General features: G+C 45.6%; 1 protein-coding gene across 2 annotated transcripts in view; it reads right to left on the reverse strand.

The window, feature by feature from the left end:
- SYT17 (synaptotagmin 17) overlaps positions 1-26,617 on the reverse strand; it is a 93,938-nt gene that overhangs the window by 25,587 nt on the left and 41,734 nt on the right. For both annotated transcript variants that reach the window (XM_025370845.1, XM_025370846.1), the window contains exons 6-7: positions 20,798-20,918; positions 19,115-19,270 (exon numbers count right to left, since the gene is read on the reverse strand). In XM_025370845.1, coding sequence (XP_025226630.1) covers positions 19,115-19,270; positions 20,798-20,918 — 277 coding nt within the window. The remainder of the gene's footprint in view (positions 1-19,114; positions 19,271-20,797; positions 20,919-26,617) is intronic.

The following is a 26,617-nucleotide window of genomic DNA, read 5'->3' on the forward strand; positions in this document are numbered from 1 at the left end:
TTTTTTTGAGATGGAGTTTTTTTGCTCTTGTTGCCCAGGCTGGAGTGCAATGGTGCTATCTCGGCTCACCGCAACCTCCGCCTCCCAGCTTCAAGTGATTCTCTTGCCTCAGATTCCTAAGAAGATGGGATTACAGGCATGCATACCATGCCCAGCTAATTTTGTATTTTTAGTAGAGACGGGGTTTCTCCATGTTGGTCAGGCTGGTCAGCTGGTCGGCTGGTCTCGAACTCCCGACCTCAGGTGATCCGCCTGCCTTGGACTCCCAAACTGCTGGGATTACAGGTGTCAGCCACCATGCCCAGCCAGACCAGGCATATCTTAAGTGTCCTGGCTTCTCCTTACCAGAGAGGCCACCAAGAGGGCAAGGGTGACCTTGCACAAGGATGGAAGAGGAACCCACCCAGAAATCATCCAAAGGCTGCCTCCCCTTTGCTTCTCCAGCCCCAACACAATTAAGCAGAATAAGATCCCAAAGCAGACATCTAAGGAGAACTTTGGCGGCCACATCGGCAGATACTCTCCCTGGTTCTTGGACCAGTTCTGTCACTCAAGATCCTCAAGGAAGTGAACAACAGGTCCCAAAGAGCCTCCTGTGGCCGGTGAGGGCATCTGTCCATGAAGACAGAAGGGAAGATGTTTTGCCCACTGCCTGCCCTACTGACTCTTCACCCACCTGTTTGCTTTGTTTTGCTTGGTGAATAATGCCCTTGCCTACAGCTGTTTCTAAAAATAATTTCCATGATAAGCCAACTACATTCCGTCCTGCTTTAATGCAGGGCACAGGGGGAGGCAGAAACCCAGGGAAGCAGTTTTCATGTCGACTCACAAATAGGAAGAGAGAGAAAATTACACCCACTGAGCATCTGCTGTGTGCTAAGTCCTTGCATGCATGTCATCTCACCCAGTCCTTCATGGTGCCAGGAGCCACATCTCTTCTTCAGTTCTGTTTCCTTCATGCCTATCAGCCTTAGGCACACTGTGGATGCTCAATAAACACTTATATCTAAGGCTGGGTGTGGTGGCTTACATCTGTAATCCTAGCACTTTGGGAGGCCGAGACGGGGAGATTGCTTGAGCCCAGGAGTTCAAGACCAGCCTGGGCAACATGGCAAAACCCTGTCTCTACAAAAAAAAGTACAAAAATTAGCCGGGCATAGTGGTACACACCTGTAGTCCCAGCGACTCAGGAGGCTGAGGTGAGAGGATCACTTGAGCCTAGGGAGGTCGACGCTGCAGTGAGCTGAGATTGTGCCACTGTACTCCAGCCTGGGCAACAGAGTGAGTGAGACCCCATCTCAAAAAAATAAATTTAAAAAATTTCTTAAAAATGTATCATCTAAGTTCCTTGCTATAGTCTCGCTAATTGCTCAGATCTCATTGCCTAATTCACTCCATGTATTAACTATGTTTTGGACACTCTGGCTTTCTTTCTCTTCTTTGAACAAAATAAGCTCATTCCTGCCCCGGGACCTTTGCACAATTCCCTCTGCCTAGACTGCTCCTTTCCTCCATCCTTGCACTGCTGGACCTTTTCAGCTTATATACCAAATTTTAGAGTAATTTTCCAGGCCTTCTGTGTTGGCTCACTCCACTATTATTTAGCTGTTTGCTTATTTATCTTACCCCAATTAGAATATCAAGGTCATGAAAGGATGGATTTTTTCTGTCTTTCTGTGTTTCTTCAGCAACTAATGTAGCCCTCAACAAAGCAGGGGCTAGATAAACACTTAAGACATATAATCCAGTAACTGAGAGCTCAGATTCTAGTCCAGATGACCAGGGTTTGAATCCTGGCTCCAGGATCCCAGGTAAGCTACTTCCCGTCCTACTGTTGCCTCACTTTCTTCATCCATAAAATGGCAATAATGACTCCTACTGATGGCAGTGAAGGGCCATCCGGAGCAGCCACTGCCATTGCTCTGGCTATGGTGGGGGGTGGGGGAGGTGCGGGGAACTGGCAGTGGTGGCAGCAGAGAGGCTGCAGGAGTGGCAGCAGTGGTGGTGGGACCCCTGTGCCCCATGTCCCTGTGCCCCACATGCCCAAGGCAGCCAATTGTGCTGTCCCCACAGCACAAAGTGGGACCAGGTGGGACCCACTCCGAGGCCCAGAGCCTCTGTGACTCCAGTTCCTGGCGTGCATCACCTCTCTCTGCCCCTGCCATAGCTATGGGGAGGGTGCAGGAAGGAGGAGGATGGTCCTCAGTGCCTGCCCCCAGGAGCCTCCACTGGAGCCTGCTGCCCTAGGGGCTGCTGCAATGGGACTGGGCTGAGCCACCCACCAGCGGGAGAGCAGTGCGGTCAGGCATGGAGGAGTGGGTGGAGAGTGACCCAGCGAGGACCTGGGCTCCCACCCCAGGCTACCAGGAGGTGTGGCCAGGGCTGCGTGCTCCACAGAGCGGGTGGGATCTGTCACAAGCAGGAGCCCTGCCTCCTCCAAAATGGCACAGAGGGAGCTCCCTGGGTGCAGCTGCAGCCACTCAGCCACAGCTGCAGATTCAGGCATCCATGCACTCTTGGGGACCCGGGGAGGTACCCTTCCCTCCCCACCCCAACCCCCCACCCCGCCTTTGCTGCCTGGCTCCTTCCTGCTTTTGGCACCCACTCCTATCTCGGAGCAAAGTTGGAACCAAGCCTAGGTGCTGTGGCAGCCTGGCCAGGGGTGCACATGCTTGCGGCAGTGCTGATATGGCAAGCCCCTGATGCCTCGGCCCCCTCCAGACTTTGGGTGCCAGCAAGCATGAGAGGGAGGCCAAGGAGGGGCTGAGGAGAGCCCACCACTGGCCTGCAGGTATCCCTTGGCATGAACAGTCTGAGTGCCTTGAGCAGCCTGGCATGAGCAGCAGGAGACAGGCTTCTGGGCAGAAGGGGGCAGGTCCCTGGTGAAGCCCCACCTTCAAACCAGGGAGAGCCTGAAGCCTGGGGGCCAGGCCGCCAGTCCCGTGGACCAGAGCAGGAACTTCTGGTGCTTTTCCCTTGGCCCGCCCCTGGCTGCCCATGGACCAATGAGCATATACTTCCTCCCCTCTGAGGCCCATAAAAACCCTGGACTCAGCCAGACTCAGGGTAGAGAACAAAGAGACAATGGGTAGACTACAGGCTGACCAGCTGCAGACAGGAACTACCCTCTCTGCTGACAGCTGGACACTTGGATGACCTCCCTAGCAGAGAGGAGCTACCCTCTGTGCTGAGAGCTGAACACTCATTGGGACACCCTGGCTATGGAGAGGAGCTACCTGTTACGGGTCCCCTCTGAGCTGTTGTATTGCTCAATAAAGCTCCTCTTCGTCTTGCTCAGCCTCCACTTGTCTGCGTACCTCATTCTTCCTGGATGCAGGACAAGAACTCAGGGCCTGCCAAATGGCAGGGCTAAAAGAGCTGTAACACAAACAGGGCTGAAACACACCCCTTGTTTGCCATGTTACAGGCAACAAGAAGGAGAGAAGAAAGAAGGAGAGTAGAGCTGCAGCCCTTCAGAGGGCCCAGGCCCAGGAGCTCCCCAAGCCAGGTTTGTGACTCCCCCTTTGGGGCCTTGTGGTTCCTGGTGTCTCCAAGCTTCTTGGCACCACTGTGTTCCCCAGTGCCAGCCATTGAAGCTGCTTGTGGAGAGCCTGGTCCAGCCACAGCCTCACAGTGAGCTGGCACCCATGCTGGCACCTGGAACTGCCCACCCCACTGCAGCAGCTGGTGTGCCTGACTGTGCACAGTGGCTGAACCCAATGCTCGCTTGCTCACATAACCCTCGCTACTCTGCTCCAGTCTCTTCAGAGGCATGGGATCCAGCCTGGTAGCGTGAGCTGAGCACAGCCTGCCAGGATGAGTGCGCCCAGTGGGTTCAAGCAAAACTCGGACAAAGGCACCACCAGTCAGTGGTTTCTGGCCAGAAAAGCAACACCCTCAATGATCTTGTAACACTATGTCATAGCGTTTCTATGCAGATTAAATGAGTTAATTCATTTGAAAAACTTGGAGCAGTGCCTGGCACACAGGAAGCACTATTTAAGTGTTTGCCATTATTATCGTCAAATACTGCATGAACAACCCTGAGATAGATTTTATATGCATCTGATAGAAGAAAAATAGAGGCTGAAAAAGATTAAAAGGTTCTGCTCAAAATGATACAGCACTAAACTCTGGGAGTCTGGTTTTCTGATTTCTAAGCCAAAGCTATATCCACTACAGCACGTTTCCTCAAAATGTAGGCAGTCAGGTGACACTAGAAGGTGTACCCTGCAGGCCCTGGCATTTTAAATTTTTATTATACATATATTTCAAATGTTTAATTAATTAATTTTGAGACAGGGTCTTGCTCTGTTGTCCAGGCTGGAGTGCAGTGGTGTGATTATAGCTCACTGCAGCCTCAAGTGATCCTCCCACTTTGGCCTTTTGAGTAGCTGAGACAACAGCCACACGCCACCATATGTCCAGCTGATTTTTTTTCATTTATCTTTTGCAGAGATGGGGTCTTTCTATGTTGCCCAGACTGGTCTTGAACTCCTGGCCCAAAGCAATCCTCCTGCCCTGGCCTTCCAAAGTGCTGGGATTATAGGTATGAGCCATGGCACCTGGCCAGGCCCTGGCATTTTAAAAGTTAAGCATTCTGCTGCTGGCAGCTCTGGGTTGGGAAAGTCAGAATGAGGTGATGGATAGAAGCGATGTCTGAAAGCATTCTCTTGGTTTCTGATTTGATTTCTTGCCTAAGTCTTCATCTCGAACCTACCCAAGTGCTGGCCTTGGCTTCTGAGCATAATATTGCATCTTGCCACCACCGAGGCACAAAGCAAGTCTGAGATCCGGTCTCTTCTGGACCCCCTGTGTAGCCCAGACCCTGCAGGCACATATGTGGTTGGATAAACCCTCAGCTCCCCGATGTTGTCCCCCATGGGGATCTGCCTGGAACAAGGTTCCATCCAAAGGCACCAGAGTCATTAAACAGCCATTCAAGTGGAATAAAAACCCTCAGGAGCCCTGGCAGCTGGCCTGGTCTTCAAAGGCTGCCATTGGAATGCATAATGGATGTGTACGATCCAGCCAAGTTCTACCACCTGGTGGATGTTGGCAGACTCAAGGAGCTCTCAGGAGGAGAAGTTGAGGTCAGAGTGCTAATGGGGGCTCTGCCAAGAGAACCCCAGGGTGACAGGTCAGGTCTGTGCTTCCATCTTCTGACCGCCTGGCTAGAGTTCTGGCCTCTGCCCACATCCAGGTTCAACACCATGATCAACTAAGCCCTTGCTTTATGCCAAGCACTGCACTGAGCCCATGTACACACCATTTCCTTTTGTTCCCACAATAGCCTGTGAGGTGGGAACTGAGATCTACAGACAAGAAATCCTGATTTAGAAGAGATAAGTAACTTGGCCAAGATAGGGAATAGTCCTTTATATCAGCACATTCTGCTGATCCTACTTCCAACATTATAATCCAGTGAATGACTTCTCTGAAACCCTTCTTCCACCTCTCCAGTCCAAGCCGCCATCAACCCAGAGGTCTTTCAGATGATTCTCCTCTCAATAGCTGGAAGGATATTTTTCAAACATCTAAGCCACATCACTTCCCTGGTCAACATCCTCCAAAGACGTCTCGATGCACTTAGAAAAAAACAACTTCTTATCTTACACGCTGTACTTGATCTGCTCCCTGATAGTTCCCCCAACCCTGCTCTGGCCATATTGGGGTGACACAGGAGAACAGAGGAAGGGTCTCCTAGCTATTCAAAGTGATGCAGGGCAGATGAGCCCCAAAGTAGGGCTTAGTCCACAAGGGTTCCTGGCTTTGCCTGGGAAAGAATTCAAGGGTGAGCTGGTGGTAGGGTAGAAGAAAACAGCTTTATTGAAGCAGCAGTGTGACAGCTCTGTGACTGCTCCTGCAGAGCAAGGGTACCCCATAGGCAATGTGCTGAGTAGCAGCTCACGGCAGTTTTGTAATCATATTTATACCCACTTTTAATTACATGTAGATTAAAGGGTGGGTTATGCAGACATTTCTAGGAAAAGGGTGGTAACTTTTGGGTTGTCGGGTCATTGCCATGGAAAGGGGTGGTAACTCCCAGGTGTTGCCATTGCAATGGTAAACTGACCTGACACACTGGTGGGCACGTCTTATAGAAAGCTGTTTTCCACCATCCCTGTTTTAGCTAGCCCTCAATTTGGTCTAGTGTCCAAGTCCCACACCTTCTGACTCAAAAGTGTGGGTCTCAGACCAGCACAAGTGTCACCTGGAACTTATTAGAATACAGATGCTCAGGTGCTTCCCCAGGCTTATGGAATCAGAAACTGCATTTTAACAAGACCCCCAGTTGATTCACAGGAACATCAATGTAGTGGTTAAGAGTGAGTGAAAAGGGCTTTGGAACCAAGCAGCTTTAAGTTGGAAGCTCAGCTCAACCACTCACCAGCTGGATGACTTTGCACAGGTTACTAGTTACTACCTAAACCGTGAAAAAGTAATCTTACCCAAAAAGAGGCCTAGCCTTTGTCTTTGGCTCCTAGGGGCTGATCTCTAGGTCCCTGGAATGTTCTGCCTAAGAAGAGTATCTTTGTTTGCCTGGGGGCTTTGACTGTTGGCTAGCCTAGCAATGTGATTTATGATGGGGGCTCTAGGATCACAAATAGTATCAATTCAGACTTCTGGAGAAACTGATCATAAAAGGTATTACCCAGACCTCTGGGAGGGGATAGAGACTGAAGATCAGCCACCTGAGCAGTATGTGATTGAGGCTCAGTAAAAACTCTGGATGCCGGCCGGGCGCGGTGGCTCAAGCCTGTAATCCCAGCACTTTGGGAGGCCGAGACGGGCGGATCACGAGGTCAGGAGATCGAGACCATCCTGGCTAACACGGTGAAACCCCGTCTCTACTAAAAAATACAAAAAACTAGCCGGGCGAGGTGGCGGGCGCCTGTAGTCCCAGCTACTCGGGAGGCTGAGGCAGGAGAATGGTCTAAACCCGGGAGGCGGAGCTTGCAGTGAGCTGAGATCCGGCCACTGCACCCCAGCCTGGGCGACAGAGCAAGACTCTGTCTCAAAAAAAAAAAAAAAAAAACTCTGGATGCCAAAGGTGTGGCAAGCTTCCCTGGCTGGCTATCCTGTGTGCACTGTCACACACCATGACTGAGTAGAGGTAACACTGTCTGTGACTCACAAGGCAGACAGATGACTACATTCTCAGAGTTTGACCCCTCCTGGACTCTGCCCTATACATCTCTTCCCTTGGCTGATTTTAATTTGCACCCTTTTGCTGTAATAAAACTGTAGTCATAAGTAGCACTTTCTTGAGTTCTAGTAGTCTTTCTAGCAAATTATTGAACCTGAGAGAGGTCATAGGGGCCCTGAAATTGTAACCAACTGGTCTGAAGGGAGGTGGTCCTAGAGACCTCAGAACTTACAGCTGGTATCTGAAGTGAGGGTAGTTTTGGGTGAACTGTTCTCTCACTCCGCAGTTGGCTATACTCATTGCACTTCCCGTCCCTAAGCTTCGAATTTCCCCAACTGCAAAATGATCATAAAATAGATCATAACTTATACGTTTGTTGAAAGATTAAATGAGAAAATCAGCCAGTTCATGATAAATAGAAGTATTACTGTCCCCATTGTTCAAACAAGAAAACCAAGGTTCAGCGTGGTAAGGCAACTTGCCCACAGTCACACAGAAGCCAGCTCTGGCCGACTTTGAACATGGTGCCACACAGCTTCCTCATGACTTGCTAATGTTTTCTGAGAAGGGAAGAACAAGAGGGGTTTGGTTGAGCCAGGAGCCCAGCAATCTGGTAAGGAACTCAGGGGTTGTCTGGGGTGAGTCGCCTGCCTCCATGACAATGCTCCCCACTGTTTTTTCTTCTTTCCTTCTGGGATTCATGTGACATAAATGTTCAGGAATTCATGTGACATGAACATTAAACTTTTTGATATTTCTCCATAGATCTTCCCACCCTCTTCTTTCCCCGATTTTTTCACTCTCTGTTGCATAATATCTCTGGATCTGTCTTCGAGCCCACTAACACCTTCCTCTGTCACCTCCATTCTGCTATTGAGTCCATTCAGCAAATATTTTGTTTCAGTGATTGTACTTTTTCAGTTCTAAAATTTCCACATAATTCTAATATCTTCTATTTCTCTGTTGATCTGCTGACATTTTCTACCTTATCATTCTTTTCAAGAGGGTTCACCCTTACTTCCTGGAGCATGGTTATAATAGCTGCTTCAAAGTCTTCATCTGATAATTCCAATATCTGGGCCATCTTGTGGTTGGCATCTGTTGATTACACTTTCTCTAAGAATTTGCCAGATTTTACTCATTCTCCATAAATCAAGTCATTTTGGGTTGTATCCTGGACATTTTTAATATTACAAGACTCTAGGTCTTGCTTAAATCCTATTGAACATGTTGACTTTTTAAGAAATTGACATGGAAAATTTCAGGCTACATGTTCTATCCTGCCTTCTGTTTGCTGTTATTTTGATGTCAGTTCAGTTTTCAAAGGCTTTGCAATGCTATTCATATCTGCCCCTCAGATGTGTACCCTAGGGACTTAGGTGGTGAGCCATGCTATAGTTTGATTTTCAGTGTCTTTAGTAGACTGTTTAGAATAATATCCACTTGCATAGCTTGGAGATGAGTCCAGTAGTACATACACAGCTTTATGGAATCCATTCTTAAGTTCTTCCCCTCTATAATACTCCCCATACTGTGGCTCCCAGGAGCTCACTTTTGTGGTCCTCTGGCTTTAATGCCTTCACTCTGCAGCTCACTTCCCATGACTGGTCTGGCACTAAGTGCCTACTGCCAGGTCTTGCTCTGACCTATCTCCCCATACTGCCAATCCCAAGGAACTTCAGAGAGCACAAACGCCTGGTTCTGCATCTGGGTTGGCACAGATTGGGTGTCAATTCCTGGCTCCCAGACATCATACCAGCTGGCAGCTTCGAAGTGATGGTGAACCGGTGAGGGAGATGCTGGGGCAATAACCACAGGCTGCTGGGCTGAGCTATTAAATACCTCCAAAGCGCCAGGTTTTCAACTCTTTCACAGACTGCAATGATTAAAACAGCAGATACAATTTTCATTAAGTGGCTACTTCTGGATGGGTTCACAGGCTGATTTGCCTTTAATCCCCCTAATAAGAATGATTGCTACATTTTACACAAAAGTAAGCCGGAGCTCAGAGAGGCAGTGTCACTTGCTCGAGGCCACACAGCTGATTTGTCATGGGGCCAAGATTCAAACTCAAGTCTGTGTAATTCCAGGTCCTGCTCTTCTATGGCAGGGTCCGTCAATTATCATCATCATCATCAATCATATTTGGCATTTATTGAGTACTAACTGTGCAAGGTATTTTCTAAAGCTTTTTATATAAAATAGTGAGATTTTCAGCATCAGAGGAAAGATAAAAATAAATATATAAAATAAAAATTGAGATTGGAAGCTCATAACAGAGGAGAAACCTGAGATCCATCAAAAGAATAGTTTGCCCAATGTCCACACATTTGCGAGGTGGTAATGGTGAATTTCTTTCTTTCTGTCTGTCTTTTCTTTCTTTCTTTCTTTCTTTCTTTCTTTCTTTCTTTCTTTCTTTCTTTTTTTTTTTTTTTTTTTTTTGAGACAGCATCTCATACTGTCCCCCAGGCTGGAGTTCAGTGGTGTGATCATAGGTTACTGCAGACTTGGACTCCTGGGTTCAAGCGATTCTCCCAACTCAGCTTCCTGAGTATCTGGGACTACAGGCAAGCACCACCATGCCTGGGCAATTTTTTTTAATTTTTTTGTGGAGATAAGGTCTCGCTATGTTGCCCAGGCTGGTCTTGAACTCCTGGCTTCAAGCAATCCTCCTGCCTAGGCCTCCCATATTGCTGGGATTATAGGTATGAGGTGTGAGCCACTGTGACTGACCAAAAGGTGAAATTTGAACCAAACTGTAGCTCACTCCAATCCATACTCTGAATAGCCATGCAACCCTCTCTCTAGGAGGCAGCGTTGAGCCTGGTGCTCACTAAGTCAGGCTAGAAGGGGAAAAGACAGAGGCTGCTGCATGGCTGCAGAGAGAAGGTATGTCATGGGTGGGCTGTGGCCAGAGTAGGGCTGTAGGGAAGCATCTGTGCCCTGGAACAAGCCCACTCATCTCTCCATCTCAAGGAAATTTCAGGCTCTCTCAGAATGCTCTGCCCCTCAATTCCTTCCTCTTCTGTTCCCTGCTGGAGACCCTCTGTCTCTCCACTATCCTGCTTCCCAAACTCCAATGCTTTTTATTTTTAACTTAATTTTATTTTTTGAGACAGAGTGTCACTCTGTTGCCCACGTTGGAGTGCAGTGGCATGATCCTAGCTCACTGCAGCCTTGACCTCCTGGACTCAAGTGATCCTCCCACCTCAGCCTCCTGAGTAGCTGGGATGATAGGCATGCACCACCATGCCCAGCTAATTTTTATTTTTTATTTTTTTGTAGAAATGGGATCTTGCTATGTGCCCAGGCTGGTCTTGAACTCTTGTACTCAAGTGATTCTCCTGCCTCAGCCTCCCAAAGTACTGGGATTATACGTGTGAGTCACCATGCCTGGCCCCCAACCGCTTTAAAGAACATCTTCCAGTGCCCATTTGACCTGGGGTCTTTCCAAACCAGAGGCTGGCACGCTGCCCTCCAGCCCTCCCATCCATTCCCCGCCACGTCTCCCCACCCATTGCATCTCACCAGCAGATTCAATTAGCCGATTTGATGCCACAGCTGCAGAAAGCCAAGCAATTATGGAACACAGACCAGGTGCCTTGGCACTCGCCCTCACAGAGGGGCCTGGGAGGCCTCCAGACAGACAGCAGGGTGGGAGGGAAGCGGAACAGTAGAGGCAAAGATTGGCCAACCCGGCCTGCACAAGAGAGCCACCTGGGAGCTTTGAAGAATACAGATGCCTTCCAAAACCCCAAAAAACCCAGACGCCTGGGCTGATTCCGTTGATCTGTTCTGGGAACTGGGCATCCGAATTTTTTTAAAGTCCCTGAGTAATACTAATGTACAGACAGGGTTAGGGGGTCAAATGATGTGCAGGGATAGGGACCAGTGCTAGAGAGTTTATTTACTTACTTTACTTATTTATTTATTTATTTATTTATTTATTTATTTATTTTCAGACAGGGACTGGCTCTGTCACCTAGACTGGAATGCAGTGCCACAATCTTGGCTCACTGCAACCTCCACTTCCCAGGCTCAAGCAATCCTCCCACCTAAGCCTCCCGAGTAGCTGGGACTACAGGCATGCACCACCATGCCCAGCTAATTTTTGTATTTTTAGTAGAGATGGGGTTTTACTATGCTGCCCAGGCTGGTCTCAAACTCCTGGACTCAAACGATACGCCCCCTTCAGCCTCTCAAATTGCTGGGATTAGAGGTGTGAGCCACTGCACCGGGCCAAGGGTTTAATTCTTATTAATGCACTGGCACAATCAATCATTCACTCTGATGCCCTTCCCGGGTCTGTTTGTGTCCCAAAATGTGGTCTGTAGCCTCACAGCATCAGCATCACCTGGGAACTGTTAGAAATGCAGAATTCCAGGCCCACCTCGGCCTCCTGAGTTACCGAGTCGGAATTTGCATTTTAACAAATCCGTGGGCGACGCAGATGCGTGTGATAATAGGGACGCCACATTCTCTAGTCTTAGCTAGAGACACCAAGGGTTGGCAAAAGTTGAGGCATGTCTGTCGTCGCCTTGTTTCTTTTCCGTGTGTTCCATGGCTGTCCTGCACTGGTTATTATTGGAGAGGCCTCTCTAAGCCTATGCCCTAGTCAATTCCTGCAGCAGGCAGCAGGGTGTGGGGGTCTTTCATGCCAACCCCTGGCAGTTTTAGCTCCCAGGTTGAAATGTGACGTCACCCTCAATTTCTCTTTTGGGGCTGGAGCCCGGTCGACCTCTCTGCATCCCCTGCAATCCTGTCTGCTGATTAATACCTCCTCGTCCTTCAGCTCCCAGCTCATGTATCGGCTCCTCTCACTTCACAGACTGGGTCAGACACTCTGAAATGTGCCCTGCATCTCTCCTTCAGAGCCCTTAGACCAATTTACAATTCAATCATTATTGGTGTGGCATTCAATTAATGTCCGTCTGCCTCTACTAGAATTAAGCTCCATGAGAACACAGGCCGTGAATGTCTGGTTCTCTGTCGAATACATAACATCTAGCACGGTGCCAGGTACATAGTAGGTGCTCCAAAAATTTAATCAGGACAGACACATGGTCAACTCCTACCCCAGGAAGCTGGTCCCACCCCCTCCCACCTCAGCCATAACAGGCGGCCAGAAAGCAGCAGTTCCTCCACCTGCCTTCCCCCAGGCTTTGGGGACGCTTCCTAAGCCAAGGGCCTCTTGACCAAGTTTGCCAAGGGAACAAGAGGTTTTTTGTCTTTTATTTTTTGAGATGGAGTTTCACTCTTGTCACCCAGACTGGAGTGCTATGGCGCGATCTTAGCTTCCCGAGTAGCTGGGATAACAGGCACCCGCCACCATGCCCAGCTAATTTTTGTATTTTTAGTAGAAACGGGGTTACACCATGTTGGCCAGGTTAGTCTCGAACTCCTGACCTCAGGTGGATCAGCCGTCTTGGCCTACCACAGTGTCGGGATTATAGGCGTGAGCCACTCTGCCCAGCATACAGAGGGTTCTGAGTGCCTTTCAGAAGGACAGGAAACCCGGGCCACTTAGGGGAAACTAAGGGAGGGAGAAGGCTAGAGGCTCAACATATGACATTTGGTTCCTTCAAATTTAGGGATTTCTCCAAAACTTTACCTCCAAGAAGACAGAGGACCTTTCTCTAACATCGAGAGGGAAGACAATACCCTACCCAGGTAATTCTGCAAAATAATTTTTTCCTTCCCTCTTTGGGTTTTCCACAGAATCTCAGATGCTATGTAGACAAAGTAGATAAACTATATTATTTATTTATGTATACATAATAAATAAGGCTATATATATATATGTAGCCTTTCTTCAGATAAGCTCAAGGTAACATCTAGCTGCACAAATTGGATGTCTTTCAAGCAATAATAATCTCGTCTCATATTTAAAGAGGACTTTCTCTGAGCCAAGCATTGCTCTAAGCCTTTACGTCTATTCACTCATTTGGACTTTGTAACAATTTACTGAACTAAGTACCATTATCCCCATTTTACAGGTGAGGAAGCTGAGGCAAAGAGAGGCCAAGCAGAGTGCCAAGATTACACAGCAAGTAAGTCACGAATATGAACTCAAGCTAAGGGTCTGGTTCCTAACTATTATGCCTAACTATTCCCTCAAAGTGGCAATGAAAGAACATTCTTTTCTCAGGGAAAAGAACAGTATGCCAGGTTCCAGCATCAGCATCCAGGTACTTCTCTGCATTGCTCAGGATCTCCCGGGCTCAAGCTTCATTTATTTATTTTTTCTTTCCTTCTAATTATAGCAAAATACATGTAACATAAACGTAACCATTTTTAGATATACAGGTCAGTGGTATTAAGTATATTCACAGTGTTGTATAATTATCACAACTGTCCATCTCCAGAATTTTTTTTTTTTTTTTTTTTTGAGACAGAGTTTCACTCTTGTCGCCCAGGCTGAAGTGCAATGGCACAATCTCGGCTCACTGCAACCTCCTCCCCCCAGGTTCAAGTGATTCTCCTCCCTCAGCCTCCTGAGTAGCTGGAATTACAGGTGCCCACCACCACACCCGGCTAATTTGTGTATTTTTAGTAGAGATGGGGTTTCACCGTATTGGCCAGGCTGATCTCAAACTCCCGAACTCAGGTGATCCACCCGCTTCGGCCTCCCAAAGTTCTGGGATTACAGGCATGAGCCACTGTGCCCGGCCTCCAGAACTTTTTTTTTTATCTTGCTCAACTGAAAGTCTTCACCAATTAAATAATAGCTCTCCATCCTCTCCTTCCCCTAGCTCCTGATAATCTCTATTCTACTTTCTGTCTATGAATTTGACTAGATATTTCACGGAAGTGGAATGATACAGTATTCGTCCTCTCCTATCTGGCTTGTTTCACTTAGCGTAATTTCTTCCAGGTTCATCCATGTTGTAGCATGAGTCAGAATTTCCTTCCTATTTAAGGCTGAGTAACATTCCATTGTATGTATGCACTGCTTTGTTTACCCGTTTATCTGTCGATGAATGTTCAGGTTGCTTTCACCTGTTGGTGGTTGTAAATAAGGCTGCTGTGAATGTAGGTGTACAAATAACAGACTGAGTCCCTGCTCTCAATTCTTTTGGGTATATACCTACAAGTGCAATTGCTAGATCACATGGTAATTCTATTTTTAACTTTTTGAAGATTTGCCATCAAGCTGCATTTCTTTTCTCTGCCTTTCTGATGTGGTTTGCATCTGTGTCTCCACCCAAATCTTATGTCAAATTGTAAACCCTAGTGTTGGAGGTGGGGCCTGGTGGGAGGTGATGGACCATAAGGGTGGATTCCTCATGAATGGTTTAGCATCGTCTCCCTTGGTACTATATAGTGAGTGAGTGCTCCCGAGATCTGCTTGTTTAAAAGTGTGTAGCACCTCCCCCTTCACTCTCTTCCGCCTGCTCTGGCCATGTAAGGTGCACGCTCCCTCTTTGCCTTCCTCCATGACAGTACGTTTCCTGAGGCCTCCTGGGAAGCCAAGGGGATGCCAGTCTCATGCTTCCTGTACAGCCTGAGGAACCAGGAGCCAATTAAACTCTTTTCTTTATAAATCACCCAGTCTTAGGTATTTCATTGTAACAATGTGAGAACGGACCAATACGCTTTCTTTCCTTCTTTTTCCCAACATCCAGTAAAAACCCAATCACTTCAGTGGCCAGCTCCACTTTGACTTTGGTTCAGTAAACCTTCCTGAATTTCCTGGAAGCCCTCTGGGCTGTGTGTTGCTATCTTGGGAGGTGAAAAGCAATTTTACCCCTCTTTTCGTTTTTTATTTTTAAACCTCAGCTGCAGAAACCACCTGATTGAAAATTGCAGACGAATCCTCATCCTACAGAGGAAAACAAGTGTTCAGAAAGTCCAGCTTACCAGCTAATTACAGGCTTTTACCAGGGATTCATGGCAAATGCTAAATTGCAGATCAACCTTACTTTTCTTATGAAGTGTTTGCAAACATGCTAATAGGCTGGGTTTTGGATCCTCGGCCTAGAGGTGACAGCTCTTTCCCTCAGTGGACAAATAATGCGGGTTAGAACCTTATGAATTTGAGTTCAGGAGAACTGTAGCTTTGCTGAGATACATACCAGCTTAAGACACCTTTCTCATATTATTCCAGCCAGTACCCTTTATGTAAAATGCCACCCTAGCTGGGATTTCCACTCACAGCTGTGGTTCGGAACAATGAATGAGCCATAGAAATATCTGGGGTACTTTTAAAAAATAGCTACTTACAGATGCTCAGTGCCTCAGCCTGGTCCAGTTGCTTTAGAGTCTCTGCGGGATACAGTGCAGTCATTGGTAGCATTTTAAAGCTCCCAGGTAATTCTAAGGTAGAGCCAGGTTGAGAATCCCTGATTTAAGGGTCGGGCAGGCAATTCCTCCTCCTCCAGAAAGAATATTTTCAATGAGCTTTTAACCAGAGGAACATGAACTTCCAAGCCAGGGGCCCAAAACTTACAGGCGAGAAGCGGGTCTTCTGTGAATGGAGAGTACAGGACTCGCCTGATGGCGTCAGCTGACCACTGCCCCAGCTGACGGTTGCCACCCGAAGTGCTGTGGGTTGAATAAAAGATGTATGGGGGGGTGTGGTGTGACGACCCTTCTAGTTTGAGCCTTATGAGGTAAGCATATGGGATTCAAGGAATTCAAAAAATCCTCTGCAACTATACGCAAAATTTTCCATATTTCCATGTATTTTTCTGGAGTTCTAATCACAATCCCTGAAGCTCTGTCATACCCCCCACCTCCAGAATAAACAACCTCAGCTTTTATCATACTACATCATGCAGCAGTATCTAATGCAGTTATTAAAAATAAAAAGTTAAATCCATTTGTATTCATGTTGATCTGAAGGCAATGAATGCATTCATTGTTAATTACACCAAAGCAAGCGTCAATGTGGTATCCATGGAATGTCCTGGTAACCTCTGCCAGGGCAGGGATCAGGTCTGTTTTGTTCACTGCTCTATTCCCAGAACTTGGAAGCACTGCCTGGCACAGAAGGTGTTTAATACACACTTGTTGAATTCATGAATAATGTTTTAAGGGAACAGAACCCTGTATATGTGGATATTATTGTGTGAACAAGGAAAAAAGTGTGGAATGATACACAGCGGAACATTAAAGGCTTGACTTCAGGGAGAAGGAACTGGAAGGGGGAAGGCATTAAAGAAAGACATTAGGCTGAGTGTGGTGGCTCATGCCTGTAATCCCAGCACTTTGGGAGGCCGAGGTGGGTGGATTGCTTGAGGTCAGGAATTTGAGACTGGCCTGGCCAACATGGTAAAACCCCGTCTCTACAAAAAATGTTTAAAAATTATCCAGGCATGGTGGCGTGCACGTATAATCCCAAGTACTGAGGACGCTGAGGCATGAGAATTGCTTGAGCCTGGGAAGCGGAGGTTGCAGTGAGCTGAGATCATGCCACTGCACTCCGGTCTGGGCGACAGAATGAGACTGTCTCAAAAAAAAAAAAAAAAAGGGAAGGATTCCACAGCAAGAAAACACTCTGAAATAAACAAAACTGCATGAGGGAGTGAGAAGGTGGTGGCTGCCCTATGGGCGTGGGAGAAAAAAGGAAAACATTAAACTTTCCCTTTAATAATAGTTCACAGTTCTAGAGTGCTTACTACGGACGGCACAGTGCTCAGCACCGTGTGTTTATTGATCGCACTGAATTATGTGCATTCTATCCTGAATGCACACAACAATCCTGTGAAATATCCTGTATTGTTATCCCCATTTTACAGCTGAGAAGACCTAAGCCCGCAGATCTTGCCCAGGGCCACCAAAGTAGGTGAGTGGTAAAGCCAGGACCCAGACACCAGCTCCCCAGCACAGGCACATAACCCCTGTTCTCCTCTGATTCTCTGTCCCTACACATCTTTTTCATGGTGTCACTCATTATAACACATGTGTGGTACATTTATCATAAAATGTTAAGTAAAATATGAAGTGTCAGGGCTTTCCATGTGGGCTCTCAGTTTCCCCTGGGGTCCTCTCCTCAACTAAGCTAATGATAGGAGGTCCCTTATTCTCAGCAGGGACTTGGGAAAAGAGGCTTCATTTTTTATCTGTGTCTTCGTTTAATACACAGTAGTTCCCATTGCCTGCCTGTGCACCATTTAAGGAGTCAGAGGTGACTGTCTTCTGTGTTGGCCTGAAACCTAGGAGAGAGTGAGGCTCTTGCCTATTTGTGACTCCATCTGGACAGCAGCCATCACAGACTGCATTAGAAGGGATCATTACATCTGCATAGGGCAGGCATCCCCTGATTCAATGCAGACTCTATGGGTGACAGGCCTTGAGAAAGCCCAGAACTAACCTGCTTCGAAGGGGTCTCAGAGGATAGACATTTGCAACCTTGGTGAGAAGGAGCAATAAGTTTATATAGGGGAAATCTTGCATGCAAGGATTTTTCAGCCATGGATTGGTTTCTTGGGAGACCTGGAGCCCAGAGTTCTAGACAAGATCTAAACAGAGGAGAGTTTCCAGTTACCCTGGAGAAGGATGTCTCAAAGGATGATGTCAGATCCCCAATGCTAGCCCTACCTGGGTTGTTGAGGAAATACAGATCCCTTGAGATGTGGAGCTGGCAAGACCAGAGCTTGAATTCTGATTCTATCAGCTTGAGACTTTGTGTAGGTTGCTTAGGTTTTAAGCCTCAGTCTTTAGATCTGTAAGTTCAGGATGAAGATATCAACTTGACAGGGTGGGTTATGGTGAATATTAGCAATGATATAGGGAAGTACATACTGTAATTAGAACACAAGAAATAATAACCATTACTCCTACTAACTCTATTCCTGTTGTGGTGAGTAGCTTCTAAGATGACTCCCAGTGGTTCCCACCTCCCACTCTTCATACCCTTGTGTAATCCCTTCTCTTGAGTGTGGGCTGGGCCTATTGTAGTGAATAGAATATAATGAAAGTAATAGGATGTCATTTCCAGTATTAGATTACAAAAAGACTCTTCCTTCCCATTCCTGCTCCCTCACTTGACCACTCTGATGAAAGCCATGTTGTGAGTTGTCCTATGGGGAAGCCCATGTGGCAAGGAATTGAGGAAGGTCACTGGCCAACAGCCAGGAAGGGACTGAGGTCCCCAATTCAACAGCCTGCAGGGAACTAAATCTGCTGAAAACTGCGAGTGACCTTGAAAAGAGATACTCCCCCAGGTGAGCCTTCAGATGAGACTGAAGCCCCAGCCAATACCTTGATTGCAGCCTTGTCAGAGGTATTCAGACAGAACTATACAGCAAATCTTTGTATACCTGGATTTCTGACCCACGGGGACTATGAGATATAAATGTTTGTTGTTTTAAGCTATTAAATTTTGGGGTGATTTATTATGCAGCAATAAATAACTAATACACTCTGGAAATAATGCATTAGATTACACCTTGGAAAAACGGACTAAATTCTACCAGACAGTGGCACATGAAGCCTCTGCTTAAATACTACACCCTCTGGGAAGACTTTCAAAATCCCTTTCTCTGAGTTAGGTGACCCTGTTTTCTCATATTCTTCTCTATTTGACTGCAGAGAACTTGAATCATCACCACCATCATCATCAAAACTAATACATAGTGAGTACTTATTATGTACCAAGCATATTCCAGAGTCATAAGTCATTTACTGTTCACAACAAACCTACGCCACAAGTACTATTATTGTTCACATTTTGTAGATGAGGAAACTGAAGCTCAGAGGAGTTAAGTAACTTGCCAAAGACCTCAGTTATTACGTGACAGTCTGAGGAAATTTTGCTTGAATCTACATTTCTAACAATTACGTTATAGGGCTCTATGAGTCCTGACCCAGTTCATAGATGTTAAGTGGGTTCGACCCCAGGTAGTTGAACACCAGATATTAAGTTCTTAAATGTAACTCCCTCTAGATTCCTTCTGTCTCTAGGACAGTCAGTTGAACGTGCCTCACCTGGAGTTCATCAGATTTTGGAATGCTACCTACCTGTAAACACTAGGCTGGCATTTTCCAGTTCTTCTTGGGGAACTTTAAAGCTGAAGGATTCATTGTAGAAAGGATCAATTGTGCCTCTTAAGAAGGATGTCTTCTTGGTTTTCACAAGCTTGAGTCCATGCACCAGTTGGATTTTCACAAAGGGGTCTGAAAATTAGACACAGCATCATAGAATGTTGGAGATCATGAAACCTAATCTGTCCAGTCATTCTGCCATTAAACCTCCCATCCATCTATCTTTTTATTCATCCGTTCTTCTATCCATCCATCCATTCAACTTTTCATTCATCTCATAGTCCATCCATTCATCCACCTGTCTATCCATCCATCCATCTTCCCATCCATCTGTCAGTTCACCGATCCATTCATCATCTCACCATATTTTTATCTATCCATTTTCTATCCATCCGATTTCTCATCTATTTGACAGTTCAAGCATCCATCCATCTATTATCCGTCCATTTTCCCATCTATCTGCTTATCCGCTTATCCCTTTCCCTCTTCCTTTAGCCATCTAATATTTGTTGAGCTCCTCCCATGTGTCAGCATTGTGTTAGTTTTACTGATGAGAAAACTGAGGACTCAAGGTGAGAAATCAATTTTTAAAGATCTTGCTGGTGGACACAGAATCAGACTCAGAGACTGCCTTGGATTTCTGTCTGTGGAAACCCATTATCATTTCAGTGAACCCATAGTCCATATACAGGAGAATAGAGATGGCAGAATTATAACATTTTTAGATCATTTTACAGTTTACAAAGGGATTCATGTACATTATCTAATTTAATATTTGTTTAAACAACTTATCAAGATGAATACTGTTGTTATGTCAATTTTTGAGATTGAGAAATTGAGGCATATAGTGGTTAAGTAGATTCCCCAAAGCCATATCATTTGCAAGCCACATCATTTGACTCCTATAACCTTAATGATTTTATCACACTGACTCTCCCATTGTGGTGAGTCTGAAACTCTTCAGTCTTAATACCATTGCCTCCACTGGCCCTTTCTAAGCCTCTGTTTTTATAATGTGGCTTTTGAGAGTGCAAGGTGTCTTCTAGCTGTCACCTTATCACAAAAGTAATTTATTTCAGCTACTGCATTTAGAGAAGACAATAATTCCACCACTGAGCTGAACAGATCCCTGTGACTACAGCTGCTTTCACAGTAATATCCTTTGCTGTCATGGGAGAAGCAACATACCGATGGAATGGAATCTGTTCCATTCCATTGAAAGTCATGTTTGAATGGTTTTTGCTATAATGTACACACTTTAAATACAAGTCTTTTCAGAGCTGGAATTCATAAAGATTTATGGCACACATGAAATGAGCTGGCAAAAAACCTCAGTGTGTCCTCCACGCTCATTGATTAGAATGGCTAGTTTCTGCACACTGTCGCCACCTGCAGGATGGCGTCTCCATTGCAGGAATAGCATTTGGAAAGGCCAAGTCACTTCCTTGGGTTCAAAGAGGATTTAAGTTTCCAGTGGTTATCACGACTGCTCTCAGTCCACTCCCCAATTCCAATAGGGTTACTAAGATGGCATCATTTACCTGCCTCATCCTGAGATGAGTAATGCTCATCCAGGATACAGAAAAAGAAAACTGGGTCCCCCACACAAACACAGATGCCCCATTAATAAAGTGAGAGAAGCGGGGAATCACAAGGTACCTGAACCTTGGCTCACATCTGTCTGAAGAAGTTGCTTGGCTCGAATGACATCAACATTCAGTCTGCCAGCACTTGGGAGATAATTCAGTGACAGAAGCAGCTCCCCCAGCTCCACTTCATTCTGTAGAGAAAGGAAATGGTCAGGAAGTTGCCTTCTCCTTTTATTCCTTTTGCACCCACCATGCAAGAAATTGCTTGCAGCAGCTCACAAACAGGTTGCTGTGGGCGCATCAGTTGACAGTGGGTGCCTCTGTGTGTGACTTCTTTTCATCTCTGCCTCCAATTATTGTGGTCCATCTATCTCTGAGTTTTTTCCACTCTTAGATCACTCAACAGCAACAACAATAACAACAAAAGCAGCAATAATTAAAAAAAATGTTTCACTGCCATGAACTATGCTAAGCGCTTTACATGTAATGACTAATGAGTCTGTGAGGTATTAGTATTAACTCTGTTTAACAGATGAGGAAACTGAGACTCACAGGGTTAAATAACATGTCCAAAGCCACAGCAAGAAAGTGGTAGAGCTGGTACTTAGACCCAGGGAGGCTGATTTGATTCCAGATAATCTGACTGCTGTTATTCTGCCATCCAATAGGATACCTGGAGGTAGAATGCCCTGCAGAGGAACTATCTGAGTAAGAAATCTGTTCTTAACCTGGAATCCCCAATAGATCCCACGCTTCTAACCTCACCATAGCTACACTCAGCGCAGAGACATCCCTTGTTGAAGAGTACCCATCCCCTTGATGTCAGCTCTATCACACTGTGGAAAATTCCCATGAACACCTAAGTGCATGACTCCATACTGCCAAAAATACCTAGAAAGCAGGAGGCCTCCCACTTCTCTGTCCCTTTAAAAAAAAAAAAAAGTATTGTAGAAAATTTCAGCCATGTACAAAACAATAGACTAGCATAACAAATCTCCATCTATCCATTACAAAATTGTAACAGGCATTTTGCCAAATGGTGTTTCACCTATATCCTGACTTGTGAAATATTTTAGCTGAATATTTTAAACTAAATCCTCGACATGGTGTCATTTTACCTGTATATCCTTCAGAATTATTCTTTAACTGATAACGACATTAAGACAAGCATTTTAGTGTGGGAAATTTCCAGTCATATTTCAAAACCAGACAGAAGAGTATGCCCCACCATCTTTATACCAAAACATCACTCAGCTTCAAAAATTCTCATCTCATGGTGAATCTCCCTTCACTTACACTTTCATTCAACTCCCCATATTCCTCTGAAGTAACTCCCAGTCATTCTATTATTTGTAATATTTCAACATGTATCTTTAGAGGGTAAGATCTCTATCTATCTATCTATCTATCTATCTATCTATCTATCTCTCATCTATCTCATCTATCTATAATCTAACCATCTATTATCTATCCATCATCTGTTTATCTATGTCTATTATCTATCTTTATCTATCATCTATCTAGCTTTCATCTCTATCTTTTCTGATGTCAGTCATTTCAGCAAATTAATGCCAAATGCCTAACACAATACCCAGCAGCTCTAGAACAATGCCTAGCACATAGTAGGTACTCAATAAACATCTGCTGACAGGGTGAACAGTCAAACCAAAAGATTCCTGTACCGAGTGAGTTAGTCCCCAAACAAACAAGAAACAATCTCGCATGTTAACTCAGAGGCTGCTAACAAACAGCCTGCAGGTGTGTTTTGTTTGCCCCACATCACATTTTAATTTATAATTACTTGTTAATTATTACATGATTCAAGAATCAAGTTATTTCACATTTTTTAAAAAAATCTGGATTTCTTGCCTTGCTTGAAAAACAGGAAGATCTGGTAACACCGGCATTCCCACCAGGCAAGTGACAAAGATTCTTTACTTGACCAAACTTTAGTCAGGCTCCTAAACCTCCTAGGCCCATCAGTGCACCACCTTGTAAAATCCAGTTTCTGCAAAGAACTCTGCTAAATCAGTTTGGTCAGGTTCCTCATTCTCTCTCTCTCACTTTTTTTTTTTTTTTTTGAGACAAGGTCACACCCTGTCACCCAGGCTGGAGCAATGGCATGATCATAGCTCCCTGCAACCTCAAACTCCTCGGCCAAGGGATCCTACTACCTTAACATCCTGAATAGCTGGGATTACAGGCATGTGCCACTATACCTGGCTAATTTTTTTTTTAAGAGACGAGGTATTGCTGTGTTATCCAGGCTGGTCTTGAACTCCTGGCCTCAAGTGATCCTCCTGCCTTAGCCTCCCAAATTGCTGGGATAACAGGTATGAGCCATTGTGCCCAGACAAGTTCCTCATTCTCCATCATCCCCCAGGTAATGTCTGATCACCCTGGCCTGTCTCCAGCAAAAATCCTGCCAGGTTGATTTAGCCAGAGTCCCCCTTACTCCTCTGATGCTTCCTCTTAGTAATTTTTTAAAAATTCCTGACCCCCCACTTTGCTCCATGGCTATGGATTCCCACTTGTCTGTGCTGTATTTGAGGATGAGTCCAGTCTCTCTCTGTGATTGCAAAATCCCATTACTGTGGTCCCTATACATATCATGATGGTCCTCAATAAAGTCTGCCTTGTCACTTTAAGAAGTGTCATTGAGGGCTGGGCGCGGTAGCTCACGCCTCTAATCCCAACACTTTGGGAGGCTGAGGTGGGCGGATCATCTGAGGTCAGGAGTTCGAGATCAACCTGGCCAACATGGTGAAATCCCATCTCTACTAAAAATACAAAAATTAGCTAGACGTGGTGGCATGCACCTGTGATCTCAGCTACTTGGGAGGCTGAGGCAGACCACTTGAACCCAGGAGGCAGAGGTTGTAGTGAGCCAAGATCGCACCACTGCACTCCAGCCTGGGTACCAGAGCGAGACTCCATCTCAAAAAAATAAAATAAAATAAAATAAAATAAAAGACAAGTGTCATTGAGTAATTTTCTTTAATCCAACATCCGGCCACAGAGCTGTGCAGTGCTCCTTTAGATGGGACCTGCCCCCTTCACATCATACCTCATCTGTCCGCTTCCTCCCCTTTACATTCCTGCTGCCCTGCCCTGGGTATCCAAGTATGGAGATTTTCAAAATAGGAATGGTCAACTGAGTGTCTTGAGTAATAAAAGAAGTTCAAGCTCTTTTGCACTGTTGCTAGGGGTTTCCTGCTGCTTCTCAAGGGCTTGGAAGATGCAGTGTCTTTAGGACATGACCCTGCTGACATATCTACTTTAGTATGAGCAATGCTGAGGATCCTTCAGGAGCCCAGGCCATCCAGGTCCTCCCGGACTTTGCTCCTCCCAGGTTCATAAGTCACAGTGACATTTCCTTTTATTTTAAAAGCAGTTTACTATGTACCAGGACTGGGGATACATCAGTGAGATCACTCCCTGACTTTACAGAGCATACACTCCTGTGGGGGAGATGGACAGTACCTAGATTTTAAAAAATATATCCATGAGATGATTTCAGGTAATGCTAAGTATTAGGAAGAAAAATATAGCAGGGTGAGAGAAAGGAAGAACCTTTCTTGGGTGATGGCAATTTGCTGCATCTTGATTGTGGTAGCAGTTATGTGTGCATTTGCCAAAAATCAACAAACAGTAAGTTCCACCTCAATAAAGTTGATTGAAAGGGGGGTATTTGAAGTAAGCAAATGTGGCAAAATATTGGAGACTTACGACATCTGGGAGATGGATACATGGGTGTTTTATTATTTTATGTGGGAAATATTCCCATTAAAAACATTTACTTTATGTGAAATAAATATGACAAATTAGGCAGAGCAAGAGAATGAATGGGGTTCACATGGGAGCTGCCCTTTCAGTCGGTGAATGGGGCAGGGCTTTTCTGAGAGGCGAGGTTTGAAGAGGAATGAGGGAGGAAAGAGGGATAGGGACTCCTGGGGCAGAGGGAACAACAGGTGCAAGGGCCGGGATGGTGGGAGGGAGAAATAAACCCGGTGTCACTCAGTCGGTGTGTTCAAAGGTACAAAGAGAAGGCCAGTGTGGGGAGAATGTAGCAAGAGATGGATTCTAGAGATGCTTACAGGAACGAAGGCAAGCTGCCCAGTGGTTGATCCCAGGGGCTCTGCCCAATCCTAGCAGTCCTCACAGAATTGGAAGGAGGAGGTGAGGCCATCTTTTGGGCTCTCAATACGTAAGAGCACCTCAAGCCCCCTCTGCAGCCTTCAAGTGTGGATAGAATTGTTCCTTCCCTCCCCTGGGGCCATTGATCGAACCCTCAACAAGGCACTTCCTGAAGCTATCCTTTTTCTAAGAAGGCTGAGTGTTTTTCATCTTAAGAAAATGAAGCTCTTTTATTCCTTCTTCCCTTTGCGGATACAAGCTCGCTGTACTCTCTACCCATCCCGTCCTCGATACACGGCGTGCACATCAGGGCTTTCAGGTCGTGCTTTTCCAGGGAACCATTCCCATTGATCCAGCCACTCTTTCTGTCTGCCTTATCTGGGGAGTGATGAATTTGTAACACTGTTGCCTGGAGTCAGGGAAGCAGTTGATAGAAAGTAAAAAAGAGGGCTAATTGTGCAATAGCAAAGGATTCATTGATTCATTTAACAAACGCTCATGTAATAGGTACTGGGTCCTAAGCACTTGGGGATGTCACGATCATGATCGTTACAGCAAACCTTTATGGAGAAATCACCATAGTCCAGGCACTGTCCTAGGCTCTAAAGTTTCCTTAACAACTCCAGAGGCTTCCGTCTTGCAGGTGAAAGAATTCAAGCTTAGAGAGCTTGAGCTGCATGACTTGCTCAAGATCATATATCATAAACAAAAAGAACAAGGTTCAAACTCAGCCCATGGTTAACTCTTACACAAGGTTTCTGGTGAGTAAGCAGCAATCCCAGACATCAAGCAACTCACCGTCTACTGGCAGAGAGCAAGGAAGATATAAAAACAAATCAAAATTCCAGGGGCTGCACATCCACTAGGATGGCTATAATAAACACGCACACACAAAACCATAACAAGTGTTGGCCAGGACGTAGTGAACAAGAACCCTGTATACTGCTGGCAGTAATGAAAACTGGTGCAGCTGCTTTGGTAAACAGGTTGGAGTATGACCGAGCAGTTCCATTCCTAGTTGTATACCTAAGAGAACAGGAAACATGTCCACGTGAAAACTTGTACGCAGATGTTCATAGCAGCACTATTCACAATAGCCAAAAGTGGAAGCAGCCTAAATGTCCATCAACAGATAGATAAACAAGATATCACCTATCTATGCAATGGCAGGTTATTCATTCATAAAAACAATGAAGCATTGACACAAGGTAGACAAACCTCGAAAAAGTGAAAGAAGCCAGACACAAAAAAATCACATATTGTACAGTTCCATTGACAAAATATCCAGAATAGGTAAATCCATAGAGATAGAAAGTAGATGCGTGATTGCTAGGATGTGGGAGGAGGGGGAAATGTGGAGTGGCTGCTTAATGGATACAGGGTCTCCTTTGGATGATGGGAGCGTTCTGGAATTAGAGGTGATGGTTGCACACCACTGAGAATTTACTAAATGCCACTGAATTGTATATTTAAAATGATTACCTTTATATGATGTGAATTTCACCTCAATTAAGAAATAATTGCAAATATATTTTAAAAAGCTCATCATCACTGGTTATTAGAGACATGCAAATCAAAACCACAATGAGATATCATCTTATGCTAGTTAGAATGGCAATCCTTAAAAAGTCAGGAAACAATAGATGCTGGAGAGGATGTGGAGAAACAGGAACGCTTTCACACTGTTAGTAGGAGTGTAAATTAGTTCAACCATTGTGAAAGACAATGTGGTGATTCCTCAGGGATCTACAGC

Source organism: Theropithecus gelada, chromosome 20 (assembly GCF_003255815.1).
Source record: "Theropithecus gelada isolate Dixy chromosome 20, Tgel_1.0, whole genome shotgun sequence".
Taxonomy (NCBI): Eukaryota; Metazoa; Chordata; class Mammalia; order Primates; family Cercopithecidae; genus Theropithecus; species Theropithecus gelada.